This window comes from Lynx rufus, unplaced genomic scaffold (genome assembly GCF_022079265.1).
Source record: "Lynx rufus isolate CCGP_SWC_20201006 ecotype Redwood Valley unplaced genomic scaffold, mLynRuf1.p SCAF_7, whole genome shotgun sequence".
Lineage (NCBI taxonomy): Eukaryota > Metazoa > Chordata > Mammalia > Carnivora > Felidae > Lynx > Lynx rufus.
The window spans coordinates 105,316,723-105,341,201 of record NW_025814889.1 but is presented as its reverse complement, the minus strand read 5'-3'; the positions used below and the strand labels follow the sequence as shown (position 1 = coordinate 105,341,201).

Below are 24,479 nucleotides of genomic sequence, written 5' to 3'. Positions count from 1 at the left end.
CTATATCTAGGAAGAACCAGAATTTGTATATACCCTGAGCTTCCCCTATTTGCCTCATTTTATTCATACAGGATCTATATGTAAGCTTTTGTCTCAGGTTCTGGTTTTCATTCTAGTCCTCCAATAAGGACCAGAAATTACTCCAAAATTCTAACACATTAGGTTTTAGCCTCAATGCTTTTAAATTTAACAGAATCTTCCCAGAAGGCCAAATCCTCTCTATCCCAATTTCTGACTGATGCTTTAAGAGTGTGACTCTAGAGCCAGACTGAGCTAAAATTTTAACTCCTTTACTTATGAAGTGTATGATCTTTGGCAGGTTACCTAACCTCTCTGTCATTCAGTATACTCAGCTGAAAATGGACATGATAATAACAGTATTACCTTTTAGGGGTGTTACAAAGAATAATGAAAATGGAAATGACAAGATTATTACCTCACAGGAGTGTTAGGAGGCATAAAGGAGTCAATAAAAGTTAAGTACCTAGAATAGTGCTTCACATACAGTAATTAAAAGATTAGCATTCATTCACCACTCATGGGGAGTTTTACACCTGGTCAGAAACTACCACTACGTGTCCTCAACTTTCCAACAAGATCCTCTGAAAATAGATGCCAACTCAGGTGTGACTAGAGTTTGCCTTTTGAATACCAGTGTAAGCAACTGGCTACCTTCTTTGGGGTGGATACTTCTTTCTGGGTTAGTTCCCCTAGTCTTGGTTCCACAATTTCTGGTTTATTTTCCTTTCCCCACTGTTAGGGTCCCAGTAAATCTCATGGTTGAGAACTGTAGGTCTGACAAATGTGACTCTTGGTCACATTACTGTTCTGCTCAAAAGTTTTCATTACCAAAATGGATTTTCCATCTGAGTCCTTTCCAATACTCTTTAACATTTCAATATTTCATATCAATCAGATTACCACCTAGCTAGGGAATTCATTCATTTCCAATGAGTGATCTGCAGCACTTTAACTTAACCCACCTTGTTCACATGCTTGGAATGCTCCTCTCTCATTTTTGCCTATTTAAATCTTATGCTACAAAGCTCAACTCAAAAGTTACTACCTTTGTAAAGTTTTCCCTGATCACCTAACAGGAAATCATCTTTACATTCTAGCTGGAATGGTTCTTTTAACACTTATTATATTATTTTTTCTTAGCTCTAAGAAATCAATTATAAATTGTATACCTTCATAATTAATTCATAAATCACATATGTTATTGTCTGTTGTTGCTACTATTGTTGGCTTGTGTACATTTACAGTACATAAATACAGTTACAGTCTAAAGGTACAAGTTTCACACAAAGGAGAAGCACTCATAGCAAGACCTGAGATTAGCCTGTACTAACCAGATAGGGTATCACAAAGGATATCAGAACATAGGTCCGTAAATAAAACAGAAGTCTATTTCTCTCTTGTCCTAGTTCAGAGGAAGGAAGGCAGTATACAATGTGTTATCCAGAGACCCAGATGATAGGCTCTCTGCCATCCTCAAGATTAGGTTATCAGCTTTGATATCAAGGTTACTGTTATTACTTGGCTAATAGGAAGGGTGAAAAGAAATGGGGTGCAAGTAGCTTCCTTTCACATAAGTTGCACACATTACTTTGACTCACATTCTGCTGGCTTGAACTCTGTCACATGGGAGATACTCTAACTGGGTGGCTGGGTGCCATTTGCTCTACTAAAACCAAGAAGAGTTAGAATTATTAAAAAGAAGATGACGACAATGGATGTGATTACATTCTGTTTCATATACATACTATTACATTCCCCACTCTCCTTTATACTCTCCTCTTTCCTGTGCCTTATTCATGTGTTAACATTACACACAGGCACCTGTGCATGCGCGCGCACACACACACACACACACACACACACACACACACACACAGTGGCAGGGAATGCTAACTGCCCACCTAATACCCATTTTCTCCTTTGTCATTCACAGAGTCTTGATTTCATTTGGAGGTGCAATGTGCCCATCTAGAAGGTTATATTCCTAGCCTTTTAGAGGTAGTGTATGAGGAAAGGAAGTTCTATAAAGGATATTGCCACAGTTGGGAGAAACTCTTTCATCTTCATATTTGAACTGTAATGGCTGGAGCAGTAGCAACCATTACATAACCATAATTGAAAGGTAAAAAACTTTAGAGAGTTTGACCTCCACCTCCTTGAACCATACGAAACAATGTCAGCTACTACCTTACAGATTTTCTAGAAAGTAAGACAAAAACAAATCCTATGGCATTATGCTACAATAGTTCCATTTCCATGTATTTAGATATCTATTTATAACACTTGCCCAAAGTATTGTCACTCATGTATAAAGCAATCTCAAAATATTAAACGTGTCCAAAACTTTGTCCTGAAACTTGGTCTATCCTTAGTGTTTTCTATCACGTAAGTCGTGCCATCATCTACACAGTGGCTGAAAACACACACCTGGCAATAATCCTTGACAATTCCTGCTCCTTTATCTCCCACTCTGAATAAACATAAATGTTTCTTTTTTTTCTTAATTCTTTTTTAAATGTTTATTTGTGTTTGAGAGACAGAGAGAGACAGAGTGTGAGCGGGTGAGGGGCAGAGAGAGAGGGAGACACAGAATCCGAAGCAGGCTCCAGGCTCCGAGCTGTCAGCACAGAGCCTGACTTGGGGCTCAAACTCATGAACTGTGGGACCATGACCTGAGCGAAGTCAGATGCTTAACCAACTGAGCCACCCAGGCGCCCCAAACATAAATGTTTCTAAAGTTTTCCTAATTTACGCTATTCCTACTACTGCTGCCCTAACTTTAGTCCTCAGCTTTGTGGTCTCAACTTATGAGACTGTGTCCTATGAGACTCCCTTCTGTGTGTGCCTAGCTATAGGTTTTATTATTTGTAGCCTACACCTTTTAGGGCTATGAAACCAAAGCTCCAGTTTGCCCCGGTACACAAAATTCCCTTAGCGCCTTCAGTGCTACCATTATCTTTGTGGAACCCTACATTCTCTTATATCTTGACTGGACAAATACTATGTATCTTTCCAGTATTTCAATACTTTTCAGAAATGAAATTTAACTATATTCAGCATTTTTAGTTGAATAGGGGTGGGGGCATTCAGGTTATGTCCAGCCAGACATATTTTGTGATTTAGTTTGTTTATTAAGTTTTGATCTTATATTTGGTAGATTTTATCTATGGAAATTCCAAGGGCCTGAACTTGGGAAGTATTCCCTCACAAGGATTTGATTTTGCTTCTGTAGAGAGCCAACTGAAAACTGTTTTGTCTCATTCAGGTCATGGCTTAGTATGGACTTTTCAGGTTTAGCTCCCCCACCATGCAGGAGGCCCAACATCAGTCTCTAGATCCCACTGTGATAAGCAATTGCCTCAGGACAACACTGTCTGCTATATTATGACTCCAGTTCCCTGCTCTGGTTTCAACTCCTCTTCCTCTTCTCTCCTTTTAAATGTTAGGTTTTGATTTTTCTTGATCCATAGAGATTTTCCTTATTTTTTGTTGACTCAGCAATGCTTAAAAAAATACATGTTCTAATTTAGCCAGGATCTAGCTGAACCTGTAGGAGGATTCCTCGGAAAAATCACACCCCCCACACTGCTGGAAGTCAAATACATGCTGTTTTGAAAAAAGAAACCATGCTTTATTCCTCTACATTTGTCAAACTTCCAGTATTAAAAGACCACAGTAGACAAAAAATATTTGTATAATAAAATACATATCATAGGAGGCAGAAAATAATGTCAAGTCTTTACTGAAAAGACAGCAACTCTATGTATTCTTGCAATGATGGGATTAAGTCACTCCTATTACTTTGACTAAGAAATTAGCCATACCTTTCTGTATGATACAATGCCTGTTTAATGCTGATATTAACCACCTAATACTATCATAGGAGTATACCATACACTAGATATCTGATAAATCTCTAAATATAAGATAAACTTATTTTTAAACAGTATGCTACAATTTTCAAATGATATGCTCAAGATCTTTTTTTTTTCAACTTCCAGATGCCTTTCCCCATGAAGTACTTCTAAATTTAAAGCAATTATATCAAAAGTTAATCCTCAGAGACAGTGCAGATGACTATATAGGTATCTAGCTCCCTTAAAATTCCTACTGGTGACATAAATAGGGAAACTGTAATATGAGAGGTATTATGTGACTTTGAAAATTTTCCATTTGATACAGAAATGGCACAACCAGATTGAAAGATGCCACTAAAAGACTTTCTGCAGTCCTCCTGTGGTTGAAAACAAAACAAAAGTAAACGGAGGGGGATCTATGGGAGAATCACCTTAATACCCTGTAACACATTAATTCCGGGGTGGGGGGGGGACATGAAGGCACTGACGGTAGGAGAAGACCACCTGGCACTGGGCTCAGAGGCGGGCTGGGGAAAGACCCGAGCACACATCTGTGCCCTAACAAGAGGCGCTCCTAGGAGGCACTTCCTATGGAGGCCAGGTTAGAAGTGCTATAAAACCACCTGAGGTGACTCTCCAAGGTCCTAGATCTTTCTCCACTCCTCCTGTACTCCTAAGCCTCTGCAACGGTCACATACATTTAGAGGAAAAGTCCCTCAGACTGGGCCCAAAGGACACAGAGCACTAACACCAATTCTTTTTTTTTTTTCCCACTAACACCAATTTCTGACAGAATACATGACAGACAGATATAAATACTTCTGTGAAGCTCAACAAACACATACAAATGACCAAGTCCAGAGGCAAGGAAAAAAAAAAGTGTTTTCCTGCTTTGTGCTCAGTTTTAAGGAAAACATAAAAATTTCCTAGGAAACCCCCTAGGAGATATGTTCCTCATGCTTCATTGGTAATATCCATTCCTAAATAAATGAAATTACCATAATTAATTGAGACTGAAAGTCCTGTATTTCTGTGGTGCCCGGCTGGCTGAGTCAGAAAAGCATGTGACTTTTTATCTCAGGGTCATTTGTTCGAGCCCCATGTTGGGTATAGAAATTATTAAAAAAAAAAAAAAGAAGAAGAAAGCCATCTATTTCTGAGGCGATAGAAGGGTACAATCTTCTTAAAGACTGATGCCTGAAAAAAATTATAATTCAGTTAGCAAGGAAAAAGAAATATGTGGATCTAGATAGGTAACCAGTAGTGTTTCCTCTAGTGCTTTTTTACCTTTACAGAAAAAACAACCGGAAGAATTTCTCCTCCGACTTCTGGGGGAAAAAATGATGTAAGTCTTTCAAGTTAATTATGACAGTAATAATCAATATGAAGACAAAATGCTGACACAATTCAAGCTTGGGAAAATATATACATTCTGTAAAGCACTGCAATAAAACTGTTTCTGGTATTTCTTGTTCTCCTAGGAACCACTGGCTCATAATGTATAAATATTTAAAAGCAGTCTTTAAAACATATGGTATAACTTCGGTATTCATAATGACTCAGAGAGCTCTGAGGTATTTTTGAAAACTGACATTCATGGCAGGCCACCTCCACGATCTACCACAGTACACTGGGTAAACATATCATGTACAACACATATTGTTTGCACAGTACGTATCATCATGAAAAGTTGCAGTGCACATACCAGACTTTCTGACTATACTACGTTGGACTATTAATAACTCAAATTTACATCCCAAAGGGCAACACTGCCCCAACTCAAACTGAAAACCAGCTGTGTAAACAAAGTGAGGGCGAGGGGCAGGTGTGTAAGATATGAAGGGAGAGACACATGACACACTTGACCATTCAGAGATATAACTCCATGGAACCTGAGTGCTAGATCTATGACAGGGAATATGCCAACTCTGTGGATGCAAACCTCATGCCCTGTAAGTTAGTTTTAATGTACTTATCGAACTGTACAGTGGTGGATTCCCATTTTAGTAAAGAATACAAGAACGATATAGCATATATTGTATATACAAAATAAGACTATATCCATATTCTATCTATCCAAATAGTTACTGCTATATAGTCCATAATAAACTGTTTGCTGTTGTCTGCCTTCACATACACACACACACAGACACACACACACACACACCTGCTCATCAACCAAGTTAAGCTATCAGAATTTTAGTAGTATTCATAATTATCTTGCATGTTCCTTTGCTTGTCCTATATTTTTCCCCTTGATTTTGTCTCATTTCTAGCCTAGACTAGAACTAAAGAGTTCTAGCCTAGACTAGAACTCATTTCTAGACTAAAACCTGGGGAAACCAAATATAGAGGGCAGGATTTATTACATGGTATCCTGCCCTCTATATTTGGTTTCCCCAGGTTTTAGTCTAAGCTCTGTACTTCAAGGACCTTTTATGGGTTAATTAGTCCAGCACTCTGCACCCTGGACTTTGATATGCCCTCCTGGGCCCTTTTGGGGTCAGCCTTTGGTTTGGATCTGCAAATTTGCATGTGAACAGAGTTTCTAAGTCTGTGTATGGGAGAGGTCAAAATAACTGTAAATAATCTTTTGTTTTAAAGTTTATTTATTTCTTTTAAGAGAGAGAGAGACAGAGAGACAGAGAGCGTGCAAGAGAGAGAGCATGCACACACACACACATGCATGTCCCAGGCAGGCTCCACACTGAGACAATGTTATAGCAGAATAACATTTGGGGTCTGAACCCACGAACCGTGAGATCATGACTTGAGCCAAAGTCAGGTGCTTAACCAACTGAGCCACCCAGGCGCCCCTAAATAATCTTGAATAGATTTCCACAAACCATCTTTTAGAATTCTGTATGTCTCCTACAGAACCATAATAAATATCTTGTTTTTCAAACATGCTGTTCATCAGAATTACCTATAGAGCTTCTTAAAAACATTTACATTCAAGTGCCATTCCTGGAGATTATAATTCAGCAAGTCAGAAACAGGTCCCTCGCATCTATATACTGAAAGCATCATACTTGATCCAGCTGGGCAGCCAGAATTAAGAAACACTATTATAAACCTTGCAGGAGACGGTTCATCTCTTCTTTCTTTCACTACAGCCAAGATAGGGCAAGAAAAAGGAGACAAGGGTGTGGGAAAGAGAGAAGGAATAAGTTACCTTTGCCATCTGGCTTTTGAGATGAGAAAATGTGTCAGTCCAAAGCTCGGCAAAACTGCAACGTAAATAGGATTGGGTTGCCTTTGTTACTCCTCTATGACTTATTTTTCTACATTTTTCTCCTATCTTTTGGCTTTCCACCGCTTTCCTTGACCTCCAAAACATTTGAAGGTACTCATGTTGTAATACATCTCCACCTGCTTCCTTCATATCACTCAGTCCTGTTGTTTTCTGCCTATTCTTCGCTTTCCTGACAAGTAAAACTCCCAACTTTGTTTCAGGTATGCATAAGAAATGCAAGCAGCACTAAAATACTATTAGCTTTTCCCGCTTAAGCCTAGTATTCTTTGCCTGATAATCTCAGCTAAGATAGTTTTGATAGGAAGGCCTTTCCCAGAATTGACTCTGCCTATAGGAGGGAAAAATAAGTCTGTAGCTGCTGGACACAGCTGTAACAAACCTTCCCAACATTTTTTTCTTGTCTAAATCCTGGGGCCAAAAATGTCATATCAACTCAGTGAACAATGGCAACTTCCACTCTAGAGAAGGAAAGGACCCAAGAGCAATGCTTGAGATCTGTTAACTGAGAGACTTCCATTTCCAGAGTGTGAAAATTTGTAGGTGTTTAGTTTAATCTTCGCAGAAGATCCAAAGATTATTTTATGAATGGCTAAGTATTAAATAAATAAACTAAGAGAACCAAGGAGAGATTCTGGGGAAATGATTTGTGGGTAAACTGAAATGAGAAAACAGAGGTCTCATTCAGTCTAAAAACTACTTTTCTATCCACTGAAATGATCATTAGGATTACCATTATCACTGCCTCTGAGAAAGACACAAGGAAAAACAGGATGGGAGAAAAGACAAAGAGAAACAGTAACTATGAAAGGCAAAGAGAATGAAACGATTTTGAACACTTACCACCCCATGACTTTGTTTACTGCCTGCAATACCTTTTCCACTTCTTTGTCTGATTAACTCCTGCTGACCTTTTAAGACACAGTGGGTATTGCCACCCTGGGAACTCAACATCAGCTCCCATCCCTCCCTCAAAGACTGGGCTACATGTTATTCTGCTATAAAACACAGGTGTAATATTCTGTCTTACAGTACTTACTACATTCCTTTGAAACTAATGTTTGAGGATCAGAAAATAGAAACACTGGTGCCATATTTTGTGTTCTCCAAACTTTACATTGACCCGACCAACTGTTCATTAAATTTTGGTTTGCTGAAAGAAAAGTACCACTATTTTAAGAAAATATAACTATTTAAGACTGAATAAAAAAAAATAGCATATGAAATACCTTGGAATCATTAAAAAGAATAAGGCAACATCCTATGTGCTGATATAGAAAGATCATCATAATATGTGAAGTGAAAAAAATAAGGTAATAAACTGTTAATCTTTTGGTTCCCTAAAACATAAGAATATAGAGTGTGCACATATATGTATACATTTTCTTTCCTGGAAAAACACACAAGAAACCAAAAATATGGGTGGGGAAACTTTTATTTTCATTTTAAAAATCTTTCTATATTATTGGAACTTCGTATTCTAAATTCTAAATGATTTTTTACAAACGAAGTTACTAACAGGGACTATCTTGTTCCTAGGATTAAGGGCTTTTTTTTTTTTTTTTTTTAAATCCCTTGAGGGTGAAGATGCTATCTCTTACATTTTAATATCATCACTGCTTAGCACAGTATGGAACATAGGGGGCATTTGATGAATGTTGAACTACACTGAACTCTGCCTGTCATTATTTGAGTCTTTTACTTCTTTCCCAAAGTACTTTTATGAGCCCCTCCCTCATCTCTCTTTATTGTACATGAAGTGCCAAGTACCATGCCTTGAAGACAGTAGCTGGCCAAGAAACATTTATTCAATCATATTATCTCCTACCAGTATGAAATACAGCCACAACTAAACTACAAATTTTGATTCAATTGTGGGTTAGTAAATAAACATCCCAAAGTGACAGAACCAGCTAAGGCGATCACTCCAGAGGGAGAATCAGGTGTGGGAAAATGGGTGTGACAGAGAATACAAAACAAAGCTGAAAAAGAGGATCTCGACGGTGGTGGGAAGTACTGAGATCAGGTCTGAGACCTGATTATACACAGCAATGGCTGCAAAGGTCCAGCAGGACCACAGACGGCAGTCCTAAGATGGCACTGCCTCAAGAGGAGAGAGGGGTCCTTAGGAAAGGGAAGGCATCTCTGAGGGCATGATGACCATAAAATGAAAGAAGCAAGAAGGCAGCTGAAATGAAGAACCTTTTTTTTTTTTTTTTTTACATTTATTTTTGAGAGACATAGAGTGAGACAAAGTGGGAGTGGGGAAAGGTCAGAGAGAGAAGAAGGCACAGGATCGGAAGCAGGCAGCAGCTCTGAGCTGTCAGCACAGAGCCTGACGCGGGGCTTGAACTCACAAGCTGTGAGATCATGACCTGAGCTGAAGTCAGACACTCAGCCGATGGAGCATGAGTGGCAGAGGGGCAGAGAGAGGGAGACACAGAATCCGAAGCAGACTCCAGGCTCTGAGCTGTCAGCACAGAGCCTGACGCGGGGCTTGAACTCACAAGCTGTGAGATCATGACCTGAGCTGAAGTCAGACGCTCAACCGACTGAGCCACCCAGGCGCCCCTGAAATGAAAGATCTTATGTTGCAGGACAGCATCTCTGAATTAAAGGACACATGGAGCATCCACACCTTCCCGCAAAAGGAGCTGATTATTAAAGAAACTCCATTTCACTGTACCCTCAGAAGAGGAAGCTCTTGAATTAAGAATCAAACCTCCTCCCTACATAGAACCTTACACTATTGCTGATGCAGGAAAACATTACTCATTTAATATTTTAAAAGCTGTTAAGACTCTGATTGTATTAAAGGTAACATTCTTCATTTCTTCTAGGGAAGATGAATAAAAAGACTAAAATAATGTAAATATATGGGTATATAGTTTGGTATAAACACTTTTCTAGTTTTAGGTTCACTTCCCTCCCAATTTTTATGTTGAAAATTTTTGTACTCAGAGAAAAGTTGGAAATAATGGCATAACAAATATATATATATGCTCCATCTAAATCAAACTGTTGTTAACTTTTTGCCAATTTGCTTTCTCTCACTCTGTATATGTCTACGTATTTACAACCTTACTTGTGTGCACCTTTCCCAAAAGAGAGTTTTGAAAACACATAAAAGAATTCAAATTCTATTAACTTTTATTTCATAAAAATTTTTGTCAGTTTTAAGGATGACCTCTATGTCACCCAGTCAAATTTCAGTAGAATTATACAATCATAATTTTTTTACCTCTTGAACATGACTAAATGAAAACAATCAAAACTTCATATTTACCTGGGTTTTAAAACTGAGAAAAGCATAAATCCCATCCATATGCACACATATTCTTGACCTAAAAATTCTTAGCAAGTGGGTGCTAGATGTTGATAAAGACTTCATTATACTAATAGAAAAGAGAGCTGCTTAATGTTAATAGACTGAATAACCACCTAATCTGAACCAGAGGTTTTGAAACCATACCTTATGGAGAGATATAACGTATCAAGTGGATGAAACAGAGGAATTTCAGGAGCTGCTCTGGAAAGGCCAGGGGATGCAAGTCCTCCCACAATACTCTACCTTGTTCCTCAGGTACCTTCTCAGTCCAGATAGCACTCTGAATATTGTTTTGATGCAACTGCACAGTTATGCAGACTTTTATTTTATTTTTGTTTACCTTTAATCATTTTTATTTTATTTTTTTGATTTATTTATTTTTATATTAAATATATTGTCAAATTGGCTTCCATACAACGCCCAGTGCTCATCCCAAAAGGTGTCCTCCTCAATACTCATCACCCCCCTTCCCCTGCCTCCCACCCCCCATCAACCCTCAGTTTGTTCTCAGTACTTAAGAGTCTCTTATGGTTTGCCTCCCTCCCTCTCTGTAACTTTTTCCCCCCTTTTCCCTCCCCCCTGGTCTTCTGTTAAGTTTCTCAGGATCCACATAAGAGTGAAACCATATGGTATCTGTCTTTCTCTGACTGACTTATTTCTCTTAGCATAATACCCTCCAGGTTCCATCCACGTTGCTGCAAAAGGCCACATTTCATTCTTTCTCAGTGCCAAGTAGTATTTCATTGTATATATAAACCACATCTTCTTTCTCCATTGGTCAGTTGATGGACATTTAGGCTCTTTCCATAATTTGGCTATTGTTGAAAGTGCTGCTATAAACATTGGGGTACATGTGCCCCTGTACATCAGCACTCCTGTATCCCTTGGGTAAATTTCTAGCAGTGCTACTGCTGGGTCATAGGGTAGTTCTATTTTTAATTTTTGGAGGAACTTCCACACTGTTTCCCAGAGCAGCAGTTATGCAGATTTTTAAAACCAGAGTATGTTGACTCTTCAAAATACAGTAAAGAACTTTCTTCAAAAAATTATCAATATTCTTTACAAAACAGAGGCTTTGGAAATGAAAGCAAACTTTGCCACAGTACATTCACCTCAAAATAACTCAGCTTTACTATTTAAGCAAATCTATATATTACAAGTATTTTTAAACAGAAGTTCTGTAAAATTTACCACATAAAATTTTTAAATATTTACAGTTTTTAGCACTCATTAAGACCATTTTATGAACAAAAAAAAATCCTATAATATTACATGAGGTGTTGGACATCAAATTTCTTCTGCGGTAACATTAAAATTGCAAGGAAATCAGATATGCTCAAATGTTAATTCAAATGTTACTGTCAACAATAAAAAGGAGAGATACAAAGTAGCCATTATGCTCAAATAAAGAGAACTATGAGACATGGAAAACTTTGTACCTTTGTGCAGGTTTTCAAATTCTTCAGATAAGAGGTGATAGCAACAACCCACACTGCAAACTCCCTTGATTTCAGGCTGGGAAGTAAATATTCGCAGGGTATTTGGAGCAAGATCACCGCAAGTATGGAGGCCTACCATCAAACAATCCTTTAACAATGAGAAGAAAAAATAAATTTTGGCATTAAGAGGAGGGCTAAAAAAACATTTCAGGTGAAGATTTTAAATGTTCGTTAGACTATATGGAGCTTTTAAAAATGATCAAATTCTACCTAGAAAGTATTCTATGTTTTTTTTTTTCATTATGAATAATTATTTCCTTTATAGGCAAAGTGTGTAAGATCTTTCATCACAACTAACATACTTTTGAGTTGACTTTCTAGTGGTTTTGATTACTTATCTGTTTGAATTTTCTCTGATCTCTTTTACAACTACTGTTTGCTTAACTATTAGCCAAATTAAAGGCTGGCCAGTCAAATGTAGCATCTATTACTAGGACAAACTTGTGATTTGAGACACATTTACACCTTTTAGTCAGTTTTTTTATTCACTTCTGTACAAACTGCCTATCAAAACTTTCAAAACGTTGTCATTAAGAATAAGTGTGTTAAGTTGGCAATTCTACTCCAACACCAAAGAAGTATATTCATTGCATAAAATGTGGCAATATTAAACTCAATAGAAAATTTTTGTTTTAAATTAATGTTATAACATGAATTTTATGTAACAGTTCTCCTATGAAATGTTTCTTCTAATTGCCCAAAGCCTAATTTAAACGTACACACATACAGAATGGGAACAAACACATATATTCACAGAGCTTAATCATTATACCAAGTTTGTTCTAACTTCCTCATCTGTAAAATGAGTATAATAATAGTCCCTACCTCAGTGGATAAAACTTAAATAAGTTAATACTGGTAAAATGACATAGTACAATCTCTAGCACACAATAAAATTCAGTAAGTGCTTTCTATTCTTATCATCATCATGATATATGTGTAAGAGAGGTATAAATCTCTCTCTTTAAAAACATTTTTTTTAATGTTTATTCATTTTTGAGAGAGAGAGATACAGCGTGAGTGAAACAGAGAGAGAGGGAGACACAGAATCTGAAGCAGACTCTGGGCTCTGAGCTGTCAGCACAGAGCCCTACGTGGGGCTCAAACTCACAAACGGTGAGATCATGACATTAGCCGAAGTCTGACAGTTAACTGACTGAGCCACCCAGGTGCCCCTAAATCACTCTCTCTAAACTTAGCTTAGTTCTGCCTAAAGATAATACAAGAACATTTAACTTCATTCTTTACTATAGTCATCATATGATATTAGTTAATAATATTATCAAGTGGCAGACAAAAATATGCAATCACTATTTTATCCTAATGATAAAATATTTAAATATTATATATGTTGTTATAAAGAGGAGAGGGGAGGTATTAATTAATTTGGGTTATTATGTTAATTCACTGTAGGACTCAAGAAATATTCTCCCAGTACATCTTATATTAGACAGATTCTTGTAATAGTTTGCATATAGCTTTGATCATACACTTTCAACAAGATTTTGAAAAATATAAACATATGATAATAAGCACTAAAATTTATGTATTTAGAAGTTAGTTAAAGTAATTGGGGTTGTTTATCCCTAAGAGAAAGTTAAGGTATAACTTAATTACTGATTTCATATGTAGGTAAAACAATTAATGAGAACTAACCAGTTTCCCTTATCTAGTGAAATACAAATGTTCAGGAAAAAAAATTCCTCAGTCTAAAAGGGCAAAACACTGGTTGACTACCAAACAAGGATTAAATAAAAATACTCGTCAGTTACCAAACAGGAATTGAAATTTACAAGGAACTCTACTATCTTTTGTTTATTCATTTCTTTAGGGAAGAATTTCTGAAAAATTTAGTAAGAATAGAGTATTACAACTTCAAAAGCTACATTGTTTTTTAAGATAATGAGGCCAAATGATTTCTAGAATCTCCTCTACTTAACATGCAATACTGCCTTTGATTAAGATATTTTGTCTCTCAATTACATGATCTGAATTATAGTTTAGAAAAAGTTCAATTCATTTAAAAAATACTCAAGCTACTCTTGCTCAAGAAAATTGCATTATTTGGTTACCAAGGTTAATGTTAAACATAATATTGCCCTAGCTACCCTTTTACTGCAAATTTAAATTAAAATGTTAAGTTTTCTTGGGCTGGAATTTTGAAAATCCCTACATTGCATAATAAAACTTATCTTGCTAGCTTTTGTGCTAGTACTTCTGTTTGATTTAGAAGGCTTGAAATGAGTGAAGGGCACTCTATTCTGGAAAACTGTTAATTGTCTGATTGTCAGATTTTATACTCTTGGCAGATTTTACAGCTATAGGAATCATGAAAAACTGCATATAATTTTATTTTCTTGGTCCTTTAGATTGATGTAATCAAATAAGATATGTAGGTTAAGCTACTATTAAAATTTAACTCTATGTCTTAAGAGTATTTTTGTAAATTAAATTAAGGAATTCAAAAGTGAAATCACCTCCAGGTCTTTAATAATATCATGCAGTTCTGAATCAGCAGTGATAAAAGATGTTAAAGGTGAGTATATATTTGATTCATTTGACTTTGATATCATTTTTCTTCTCTCTTTATTTGCTTCAGACATATTTCTCTTAGATGTTTGCAATGAAGTAGGTTCTACAGCATTAATAGGCAAAAGGTCTATAAGAGAAAAGGCATTTTCAAAACACAAATTTTCTTCTCGATGTGAATACACATGTAGGTTTTCCATTTGTGTTCTAATGTTAGAAATTACAGAATCCGAAAAATCTGGCAAAAAATCCGAGGTAGACATCTTTCCTTGATTTGCAGGACTATTGTTACATATTCCCTCAATATCTACTTTATATTTAATTTCATCTTGCACTTTCCTTTCTTTTGCCATTTTTAATGCCAGTCCATTGCCATCTAATTTTGACCGAGTATGATAGACTTTCCAATGTTTCTTCAATTTCCTGTTTCTCTCCTTAGCTCCATGAGTATTGGTATTTGAGGAATCAATTCCATAAACTTTTAAGCCATACTTCAAGGACAAAAAAGAGCTTAGGTAGCCTTTTCCAGAACCCAGGTCAATTACCTAAAGTAAGAAAAAAGAATGAACAGGAAGTATTTTAGTCAGATAAGAATAGAAAACATTCTCAATATCTTTTTTAAAAACAAATAAAGAAATGGTTGTATAATTTATACAACCTGTTATGTTTATTTTTTATTTTAATTCTTTGATACCTATTAAAAACCAACCACTTTCGTCAATTTTATTCAACATTTTAAAAGAGGTTCTAGGTTGTATAATACGTCAAGGAAAAGATGTAAAAGACCTAATGGGAAATAAAACTGTCACTCTTCATAGAGGACATGATTGTCTACAGAAGGTCTACAGGAATATACAAAAAGCTAACAAAACTAGAAAGTGAATTTAGCAATGTATCTGGATACAGGATCATTAGAAATTAATAATGAACCATCAAAACATATATAATAGCAAAGAACAATTAGATAATAAAATTTAAAACAAATTGAATTAAAATAGCATAAAAATAGAATATCTAGGAATAAATTTAACAAAGGTTCTGAAATAGCTATTCACTGAAAACTATAAAAGCAGAGAAAAAAATTGAAAGATCTAAATAAAGATATATCATTCATGAAATGAATGTCCATGAAATGGCAGACTCAAAATGAAGATGTCAATTCCCCCAAAATGACTTACATATTCAACAAAAATCCTAATCAAAATCCCAGCAGATTTCTTAAAAAAAAAAAAAAATCACAAGTTGATATTATAGTTTATATGAAAAGGCAGAGTACCTAGTATAACCAAAACAATTTTGAAAAAAAAAAAATAAGGTTGGAAGATTACCCTGATTCAGGAAATAATATAACACTATAGTAATCAAAAACAGAAATAGACTCACACTTACATAATCAACTAATTTTTGACAAAATGGCTAAGGTAATTCAATAGAGAAGATAATGTTTTCAACAAATGGTGCTGGTATAATGGATGTATGTCTGGGGGAAAAATGCCTGTCACACAGCAAACACAAAAATTAATTAAAAGTGGATCACAAATCAGGAGCACCTGGGTGGCTTAGTCGGTTAAGCATCCAACTTTAGCTCAGGTCATGATCTCATGGTCTGTGGGACCAAGCCCCTTGTTGGGCCTGCTGACAGCTTGGAGCCTGGAGCCAGCTTCGGATTCTGTGTCTCTCTCTGCCCCTCCCCAGCTCACGCTCTGTCTCTCTCAAAAATAAATAAACATTAAAAAAAAAAGTGGATCACAAATGTAAATGTGATAGTAAAAACTATTAGATTCTGGAAAAAAACATGAGAAAATCTTTGTGACACTTGGCAAAGTTTTCTTATGTAGGACATAAAAAGTATGAACTACAAAAGAACTAATTGAAAAAATGGACTTTATGAAAATAAAAATTTTGCTATTAAAAATATGGTTAAAAATATTTGCAAATATATATTTGACAAATTGTTTGTATCCAGAATATATAAAATATATAATAAATACAAATAAATATAATATAAATAATAATATATAAATATATAAAAATTAAAATATATAATAAATACAAATAAATATAAATATAAAATAAAAAATATATATTACAACTCAATAATAAGACAAGCAAACAACTTACAATTGGCTAAATATTTGAATGCACACTTCATTAAGGAAGACATACAAATGGCCAATAGGAAAAGATGCCTACTATCACTAGTCATCAGGGAAATGCAAACTAAAATCATAACGAGATGCACATAAATGTCAAGTGGTACAGGCACTCTAGAAAACACTGGCAGCTTATAAAGTTCAAACTTACACTTAGCTTACAACCTACAAATCCCATTCCAGGCTATTTGCCCAAGACAAATGAAAACATGTCCACACAAAATCTTGTATGTGAATATTCATAGCAGCTAAAAAAAAATGGTAACATCTAAAATATCCATCAACTTGTAAATGGCAAAACAAATTGTAGTATATTCATACTATGGCATAAAGGAAAAACCAAGAGTAAATACAACATTGATGACTCTTAAAAGCTGTGAACTAAAGGGAACAAGTCAAAAACAAGTTCTCATTCTATTTGATTCCATCTACACGATGTTCTAGAAAATTCAATACTACCAGCAGAGCAGGGGTGCTCAGCTTGCTCAGTTGGTAGAGCAGGTGACTCTTGATCTTGGGGCCACGAATTTGGGCCCCACATTGGGGGTAGAATTTACTTAAAAAAAGAAAAACAAAACAAACAAACAAACAAAAACAACTACAAGCAGTTCAATAGTTACCTGAGAATGGAGAAAGAAATATTTTGTGAAAGGGAATGAGGAAACTTTTTATGGTGACAAATATTTTTTATTATGATGGTGGTTACACAACTGCAGACACTTACTAAATTAATCAAAATGTACACCTAGAATTGGTGAATATGTAAATTATACCTAAATAATGCTAAAAATAAGAGAAATATTACCAAGATTATTATTGTACTGCCATGTCATTTCATAAGAAATAAGTGGACAATTATAGGAATACTCTCTTAAGAAATATCTACTCTTATTATGTCTATCCTAAAATCAGTTAAAACCTGGTATAAGTCACTCAAGAAAACACTCTTATACTTGAAGTAATGCCAATAATTAAGTCCTCAAAAAATTTAGGATCTTGCAATTCAAATGAACACTCCAATGAGTTACTCATATGTAACACTCCAATAAATAATTCCCATAAATAAGCTTATACCCCTTTTGATGTTCATCTCTGGGCTAGATATTATGGGAAATACATAAGCATTATACATCTTGATCTTAAGGAATTACAACCTAACTAAAGATACAATACATATCATAAATATAAGGGCTATGCAGTAGAAACTCTATTAGTTTCTCCATATCTGAATCTCCAGTGAAAGCGAAGCTCTCCATTCCTTTCCTTCCATGAAGCACACTGATGCTGATGACAAGCTTAAAGTTAGCAAACAGTGAGTTGTTGCTAGCATCAGCACATTTGTTCCTACCAATGTAGATGTTTTCTTAACAAGAGATAATTGAGTTTGCTCCTTAATCTGTTTATGGCCAATTCCACTTGTGAATCAAGATATTTGTAATTCCTCTGGTTGTAAGATGGCTCTAGAAAGTCTAAGAATCATGTGTTCACAACAGAACATCTAAAAACCTTTTCAGTAATGGGCAAATTTTCCTAGAAAATCTGTCAGCTGACTCACACTTCTTTCTATTTTATTAATCCAAGTAGACTTTTATCTCCCTCCAAATTGGTCTTTTAGTAGCAACATGTAGTGTCAGCAATACAATGAAAACCTCTGTGGAATTAAGTAACATGCCGTGCAACTTTTTGCCTTCAAACTATGTGATCTGAATAGCAAAATCTCCACCATCCTGATCTTCTATCCCTTACCCACAATAGTCATTTCCTTCCTGGGTCAACTTACGGGTTTGAAAATAAATGATTCTCCAGTCCAATGCCTGGTGGGAGGTATCTTCCTAGTCTCCTAATTCTGTTTAGTATGGTACTATACTTCATATAGAAGAGTTATACTTTGTTGTCTGACCTAGAGATCTAACTACCATTCTAGGCTAACGAACCTAAAATTTATAAATCCAGTATGAAATTCTTCCATGAACTTCATACTCATATATCTAACAGTCTACCAAACATTTCCACTTGAATATCTAATAAGAATTTCAAATTTAATGTGTTCAGAATGAAGTTCTTGATATTCTCTGTAAAACCTGCCTTTCCCATAATATTCTCTATCATAGTTAATGATATCTCCGTACATATTTGCAGGTGGAGATTAGGACTCCTTTCTTTCTCTTATACTCTCCATATGAAATGTGAGCAAATCTATAATCTCAGCAACTGCACCCTGAGCCTGGCTTACTGCAACAACCTCCTCATAGTCTCCCTGCGCCCATCTTTCCCTCAAGTCTATCTGATAATACCTCTCCTCTTAGCAAAATCTCTCATTGACTTTAATCTTATCTCTTACTAATCTCCTTTGTTACTGGGATTTTTGCCTTAACTCAAAGCTCTTCTCATGCTCAGATAGGAGCCAATTTCTGAAAGAACTAGCCTGAATGTCTATAAAGACTATGGTTAAAAAGTGCAATGACAGTGCTCAACACAGCAACCAGAGTGATTCAGTGTGTCCAATGGTTTCCCATCTCATTCAGGATAAAAGCCCAAAATATCACAATGGCCTCTGAGACTATAACTTCATGACCTGCCTTCTACCACTCCAACCTCAGCTCCTACTGCTTTGCCCCTGCTCTCTCCAATGGAGTTTATCTGGCTTACTGGCTGTTTTAAGAAGACACTAGGCATAGTCTTACTGTAGGATCATTGAGCATGTTATTGCTTCTCCCTGAAAAGCTTTTTCGTCCAGGTATTCTAATGGATAACACTTTTACCTAGCAAGAGAGGTCTTAATTCAAATGAGTTTACAATGTGTTACTTGTTCCTCCCTTCCTAATCAAAAACTTTAATTCCCATCTCTGAATCAGCTACTTCCTTTATTTTTATTTATTTGTTTCTCTTTAAAGTGTATCAACATATACAAAAAATATACTTATGATCATTTTTTTATCTATCTCTCCTCATTAGAATATAAATGCCATAAAGGCAAAGATATTTTTTGTTTTTTCACTACTGCATCCTCAGTATCTATAACAGTGCCTGACACATGGTAGGAACTAATGAAATATCTGTGAAATGAATGCATGCACACAGGTATGAATGAATGAACATATTCTGGAAACAAAAGTTAAGAAGCCTTGGTAATGTTAGTGAGAGACAAAGGTTTCTGGCATGTAGGCAGCAATATAGTTGAATCAAAAATGAATTCCGTTTGTCCTCTTCTCTGGTGTCTGTGGTCACTAGTAAAGTTAAGAATTTCAGAATCTGGGTTTCTATCTATCCCCATGAAATCTGTACCTATTAAATCAGCATTTTAAAAGTAAAAGCTGTACATATGTAATAGAGATCTTAAACTTCATTATTGTGAGAATCAAATACTGCTATAAAGTGATATCAAGAGAAAGCCTTTGTAAGTCTGTATTTTAGGTTATTTCATTCACTAAGAATAAGCCTCACTGCTATAATAAAGTCTCCTTAAAGCAGGCCTAACATGATACATTAAAGTATTTCAAAATTTTTTCTCCGCACTTTAGAAATAAAATACTGTGCTGGAGGTGGAGTTAAGATGGTGGAGCAGTATGGAGACCCTGAACTCGTCTCATCCCTGAAACGCAGGTAGATCAGCACCAAACTATTTTGAATACCTGGGAAACTGATCTGAGGATGAACACAACAATCTGTATAACTTAAGCCATAGAACTCACAAGGTATACGGAGCAGAGAGGTGAACTGGGGGAGAGAAAAGCTGTGGAGGGTATGGAGCCATTTTCACAGAAAGAGGACACAAACAGAAAGAGAAAGGGGGAGAGTGGAGGGCATCTGGAGATTGCAGGAAAAACATTCCCTTGAAAGTAGCTGGAGAGAAAGAGAAAGAGTGAAAACACTTGCAGGGGACTAAACAAGAAATTTGTTCCCCAAAACCACTGAGGGGAAGAAAGGAGAGGGTTTCAATACCACCAGGATTCTATAAACAGTGGAGCACACAGTCTAAAGGTTTGGAGATCACTGGTGGCACTCTGGTGAGGAAGTAGGGTGAATCCTCAGAAGCAGGCAATGCAGGCTGAGGGGTTCATGTGCCACATGGGGAGAAGTGGTTCCCCTCCTTGGAGAGCATTTGGTAGAGGTCATACAGCCTCCCCACAGCCAAAGGTCCCAGCAGACCCCCAGAGAGCAGTGTTTGCTGGCATTGGGACAAAGATGCCAGGCAGCAGTGAGACCTGGGGCCGCCTGTGTGTTGTGATTTGCCATAATCTCTGAATGACCACACAAACATTTTCTGGGGCAAGCCGGCACCCGGCCATTGCTCAGTAAGACCCTCCCACAGAGAGTCGGTGCAGATCCGTCACCAGGGTCTATGAAGTGCGGGGTTTTGAAACACAAACCCACCTAAGACAAAACTCTGGAGCTGGAAAGAGGTGCCAGACAGCTTGGACGTGGACAAGGTAGAGGCAGGGAGTGGATGGAGGCCTGAGACAAAGGAGGGGTGCTTGATCGTAGGTCAGTGGGAGTGTGAAGTTCCTGTGTCAGAGACTAGGGAGCTGGGTAAAACCATTTCCACTTGCCGTGTGCACGTGCACACACAATGATCCACCCCAGTAAGCTAAACAGTGCCACCTACCACCTACTGGAGAACGGTCATTATACCAAGCCCCATCCAATTGTGCCCTCCAAGCACGTCCCCCAAAAGATGGGGAGGGGTCACTCCATGTGCTGCTTAGTGGATGGACTATAGAGAGCTTCATAGTTTCAGTTCTAGGGGAAACTGGCTGTAACTTCATTCAGGTTTCATTCTCTTTGATGGTTCATTTATTTGTTCATTTTCTTTCGTTCTGTTTTTGCTTATATTGTTTTCTTTCTTCTCTCTTTTCTTTCTCTTTCTTGGATACAGAAAGAGAAAAAATTATTTTTTACTTTATTATTTAAAAATGTTTGTATTCTAATTAATTTTATTTTTATTCTATTTTATTCTATTTTTTAATTTTAAAAATTTTTCTTACCTTCCCCCCCCCCTTTTCCTTGTTTTCTATCAAGCTTCTTTCAACAAGTAGAATGAAACACACCTAGGATCTAGCTTCCTTTGTTTGATCTTTGATTTGTTTTTTATTTTTAATATTTAATATTTTATTTTATTATTATATTCTCTTCCTCCAAAATGACAAAATGAAGGAATTCACTCCAAAAGAAAGAATAGGAAATGACAGCCAGAGACTTAATCAACACAGATATAAATAATATGTCTGAACTAGAATTTAGAGCCATGATAGTAAGAATACTAGCTGGGGGTGAGAAAAAGCATAGAAGACACTAGAGAATCCATATCTGTGGAAGTAAAAGAAATAACACCTAGTCAGACTGAAATTAAAAATGCTATAACCGTGATGCAATCTTGAATGGATGCCACAATGCCAAAGATGTGCAAAGCAGAGCAGCAAATCAGCAATACTGAAGATAAAATTATGGAGAATAATGAAGCAGGGAAAAAAAGGGAAACAAAGGCAAAAAGAACATGATACAGACTTAGAGAACTCACTGATTTATCAAGAAGGAATAACATCCAAATCATAGGAGACCCAGAAGATGAAGAGAAAGAAAAGGGACATAAGGTTTATGTGAACAAATTATAAAGGAAAACCTTCCTAATCTAGGGAAGGACACAGACATCAAAATCCAAGAAGCACAGGGAACTCCCATCAGATTCCACAAAAACCGACCATCACCAAGACATATCATAGTCAAATTCACAAATACACAAACAAGGAAAAAATTATGAAAGGAGCAAGACAAAAAAGTCCTTAATCTATAAGGGAAGACAGACCAGGTTCACAGCAGACCTATTTACAGAAGCTTGGCGAGCCAGAAAGGAGTGGCAGAATATATTCAACATCCTGAACTGGAAAAATTTGCAGCCAAGAATTCATTATCCAGCAAGGCTGTCATTCAAAATAGAACGAGAGATAAAGATTTTCCCAAACAAAAGCTAAAGGAGTTCGTGACCACTAGTCCAACACTGTAAGAAATTTTAAGGGGGATTCTTTGAGTGGAGAAAAGACAAAAACAAACAAAAAAAAGAACAAAAGCAACAAAGACCAGAAAGGACCAGAGAACATCACCAAAAACAACAACTCTACAGGTAACACAATGGCACTAAATGCGTATCTTTCCATACTCACTATAAGTGTCAATGGACACACGCTTCAATCAAAAGCCATAGAGTAATCAGAATGGATAAGAAAACAAGATCCATCCATATGCTGCTAACAAGAGACTCATTTTAGATCTAAAGACACCTGCAGATTGAAAATATAGGTATGGAGAACCATCTATCATGTTATTTGTTGTCAAAGGAAATCTGGAGGAGCCATACTTATATCAGACAAACTAGATTTTAAAATAAAGACCATAACAAGAGGTGAAGCAGGTAATATATCGTAATTATATATATATATATATATATATATATATATATATATATCGTAATTAAGGGGCTTATCCACTAAGAAAATGTTACAATTGTAAACATTTATGACCCCAATATGGCAACACTGAAATATATAAATCAATTAATCACAAACAAAGAAACTCATTGATAATAATACCATAATCGTCGGGAACTTCAATCCCACTTACAGCAATGGAAAGATCAGCAAAGCAGAAAATCAACAAAGAAACAATGGTTTTGAATGACATACTGGACTGGATGGACTTAAAAGATATATTCAGAACATTTCATCCTAAAGCAGCAGAATACACATTCTTCTCGAGTGCACATGGCACATTCTCCAGAACAGATCACATACTGGGTTACAAAATTAGCCCTCAACAAGTACAAACAACTACACACATGCAGTGTGTATTTTCAGACCACAATGCTATAAAACTTGAAATCAACCACAAGAAAAAACTTGGAAAAACCATGAATACTTAGACATTAAAGAAGATCCTACTAAAGAATGAATGGGCTAAGTCAAGAAATTAAAGAGAAAGTTAAAAAGTACATGGCAGCCAATGAAAATAAAAACACAATAGTCCAAAACCTCTGAGTTGTGACAAAGGTGGTCCTAAAAGTGAAGTATATAGCAATCCAGGCCTTCCTAAAGAAGGAAGAGAGGTCACAAATACACAACCTAACCTTACACCTAAAAGAGATGGAAAGAACAGCAAATAAGCCCAAAACCAGCAAAGACAGGAAATAATAAAGATTAGAACAAAAATCAATAATACAGAAATCAAAAAACAAAAACAAAAAATAATAGAACACATCAATGAAACTAGGAACTGGTTCTTTCAAAGAATTAACAAAATTGATAAATCCCTAACCAGACTGATCAAAAAGAAAAAGGAAAGGACCCAAATAAATAAAATCACAAAAGAGAAGAGATCACAACCAACACCACAGAAATATAAACAATAAGAGAATATTATGAGCAATTATATGCCGATAAATTGGGCAATTTTAACCAGTAAAGCAATTGAATCAGTAATCAAAAATTTCCCAACAAACAAGAGTCAGGGAGAGATGGCGTTCTGGGGGAATTCTACGAAATATTTTAGAAAGAGTTAACACGTATTTCTTTAAAGTTGTTCCAAAAAACAGAAATGGAAGGAACACTTCTAAACTCATTCTACAAAGCCAGCATTACCTTGATTCCAAAACCAGACACTAAAAAGGAGAACCCACTAAAAAGGAGAACTACAGACAAATTTTCTTGATGAACATGAATGCAAAAATTCTCAACTAGCCAATCGGATCCAACAATACATTAAAAGAATTATTCACCATGATCAAGTGGGATTTATTCCTGGGATGCAGGGCTCGTTCAATATCAACAAATCAATGTTATACATCATATT

General features: G+C 36.1%; 1 protein-coding gene across 2 annotated transcripts in view; it reads right to left on the bottom strand.

Annotated features, from left to right (window-relative positions):
* The window catches only part of METTL25 (methyltransferase like 25), a 153,653-nt gene that overhangs the window by 92,839 nt on the left and 36,335 nt on the right, over positions 1-24,479 (bottom strand). For both annotated transcript variants that reach the window (XM_047065978.1, XM_047065977.1), the window contains exons 4-5: positions 14,436-15,032; positions 11,899-12,046 (exon numbers count right to left, since the gene is read on the bottom strand). In XM_047065978.1, coding sequence (XP_046921934.1) covers positions 11,899-12,046; positions 14,436-15,032 — 745 coding nt within the window. The remainder of the gene's footprint in view (positions 1-11,898; positions 12,047-14,435; positions 15,033-24,479) is intronic.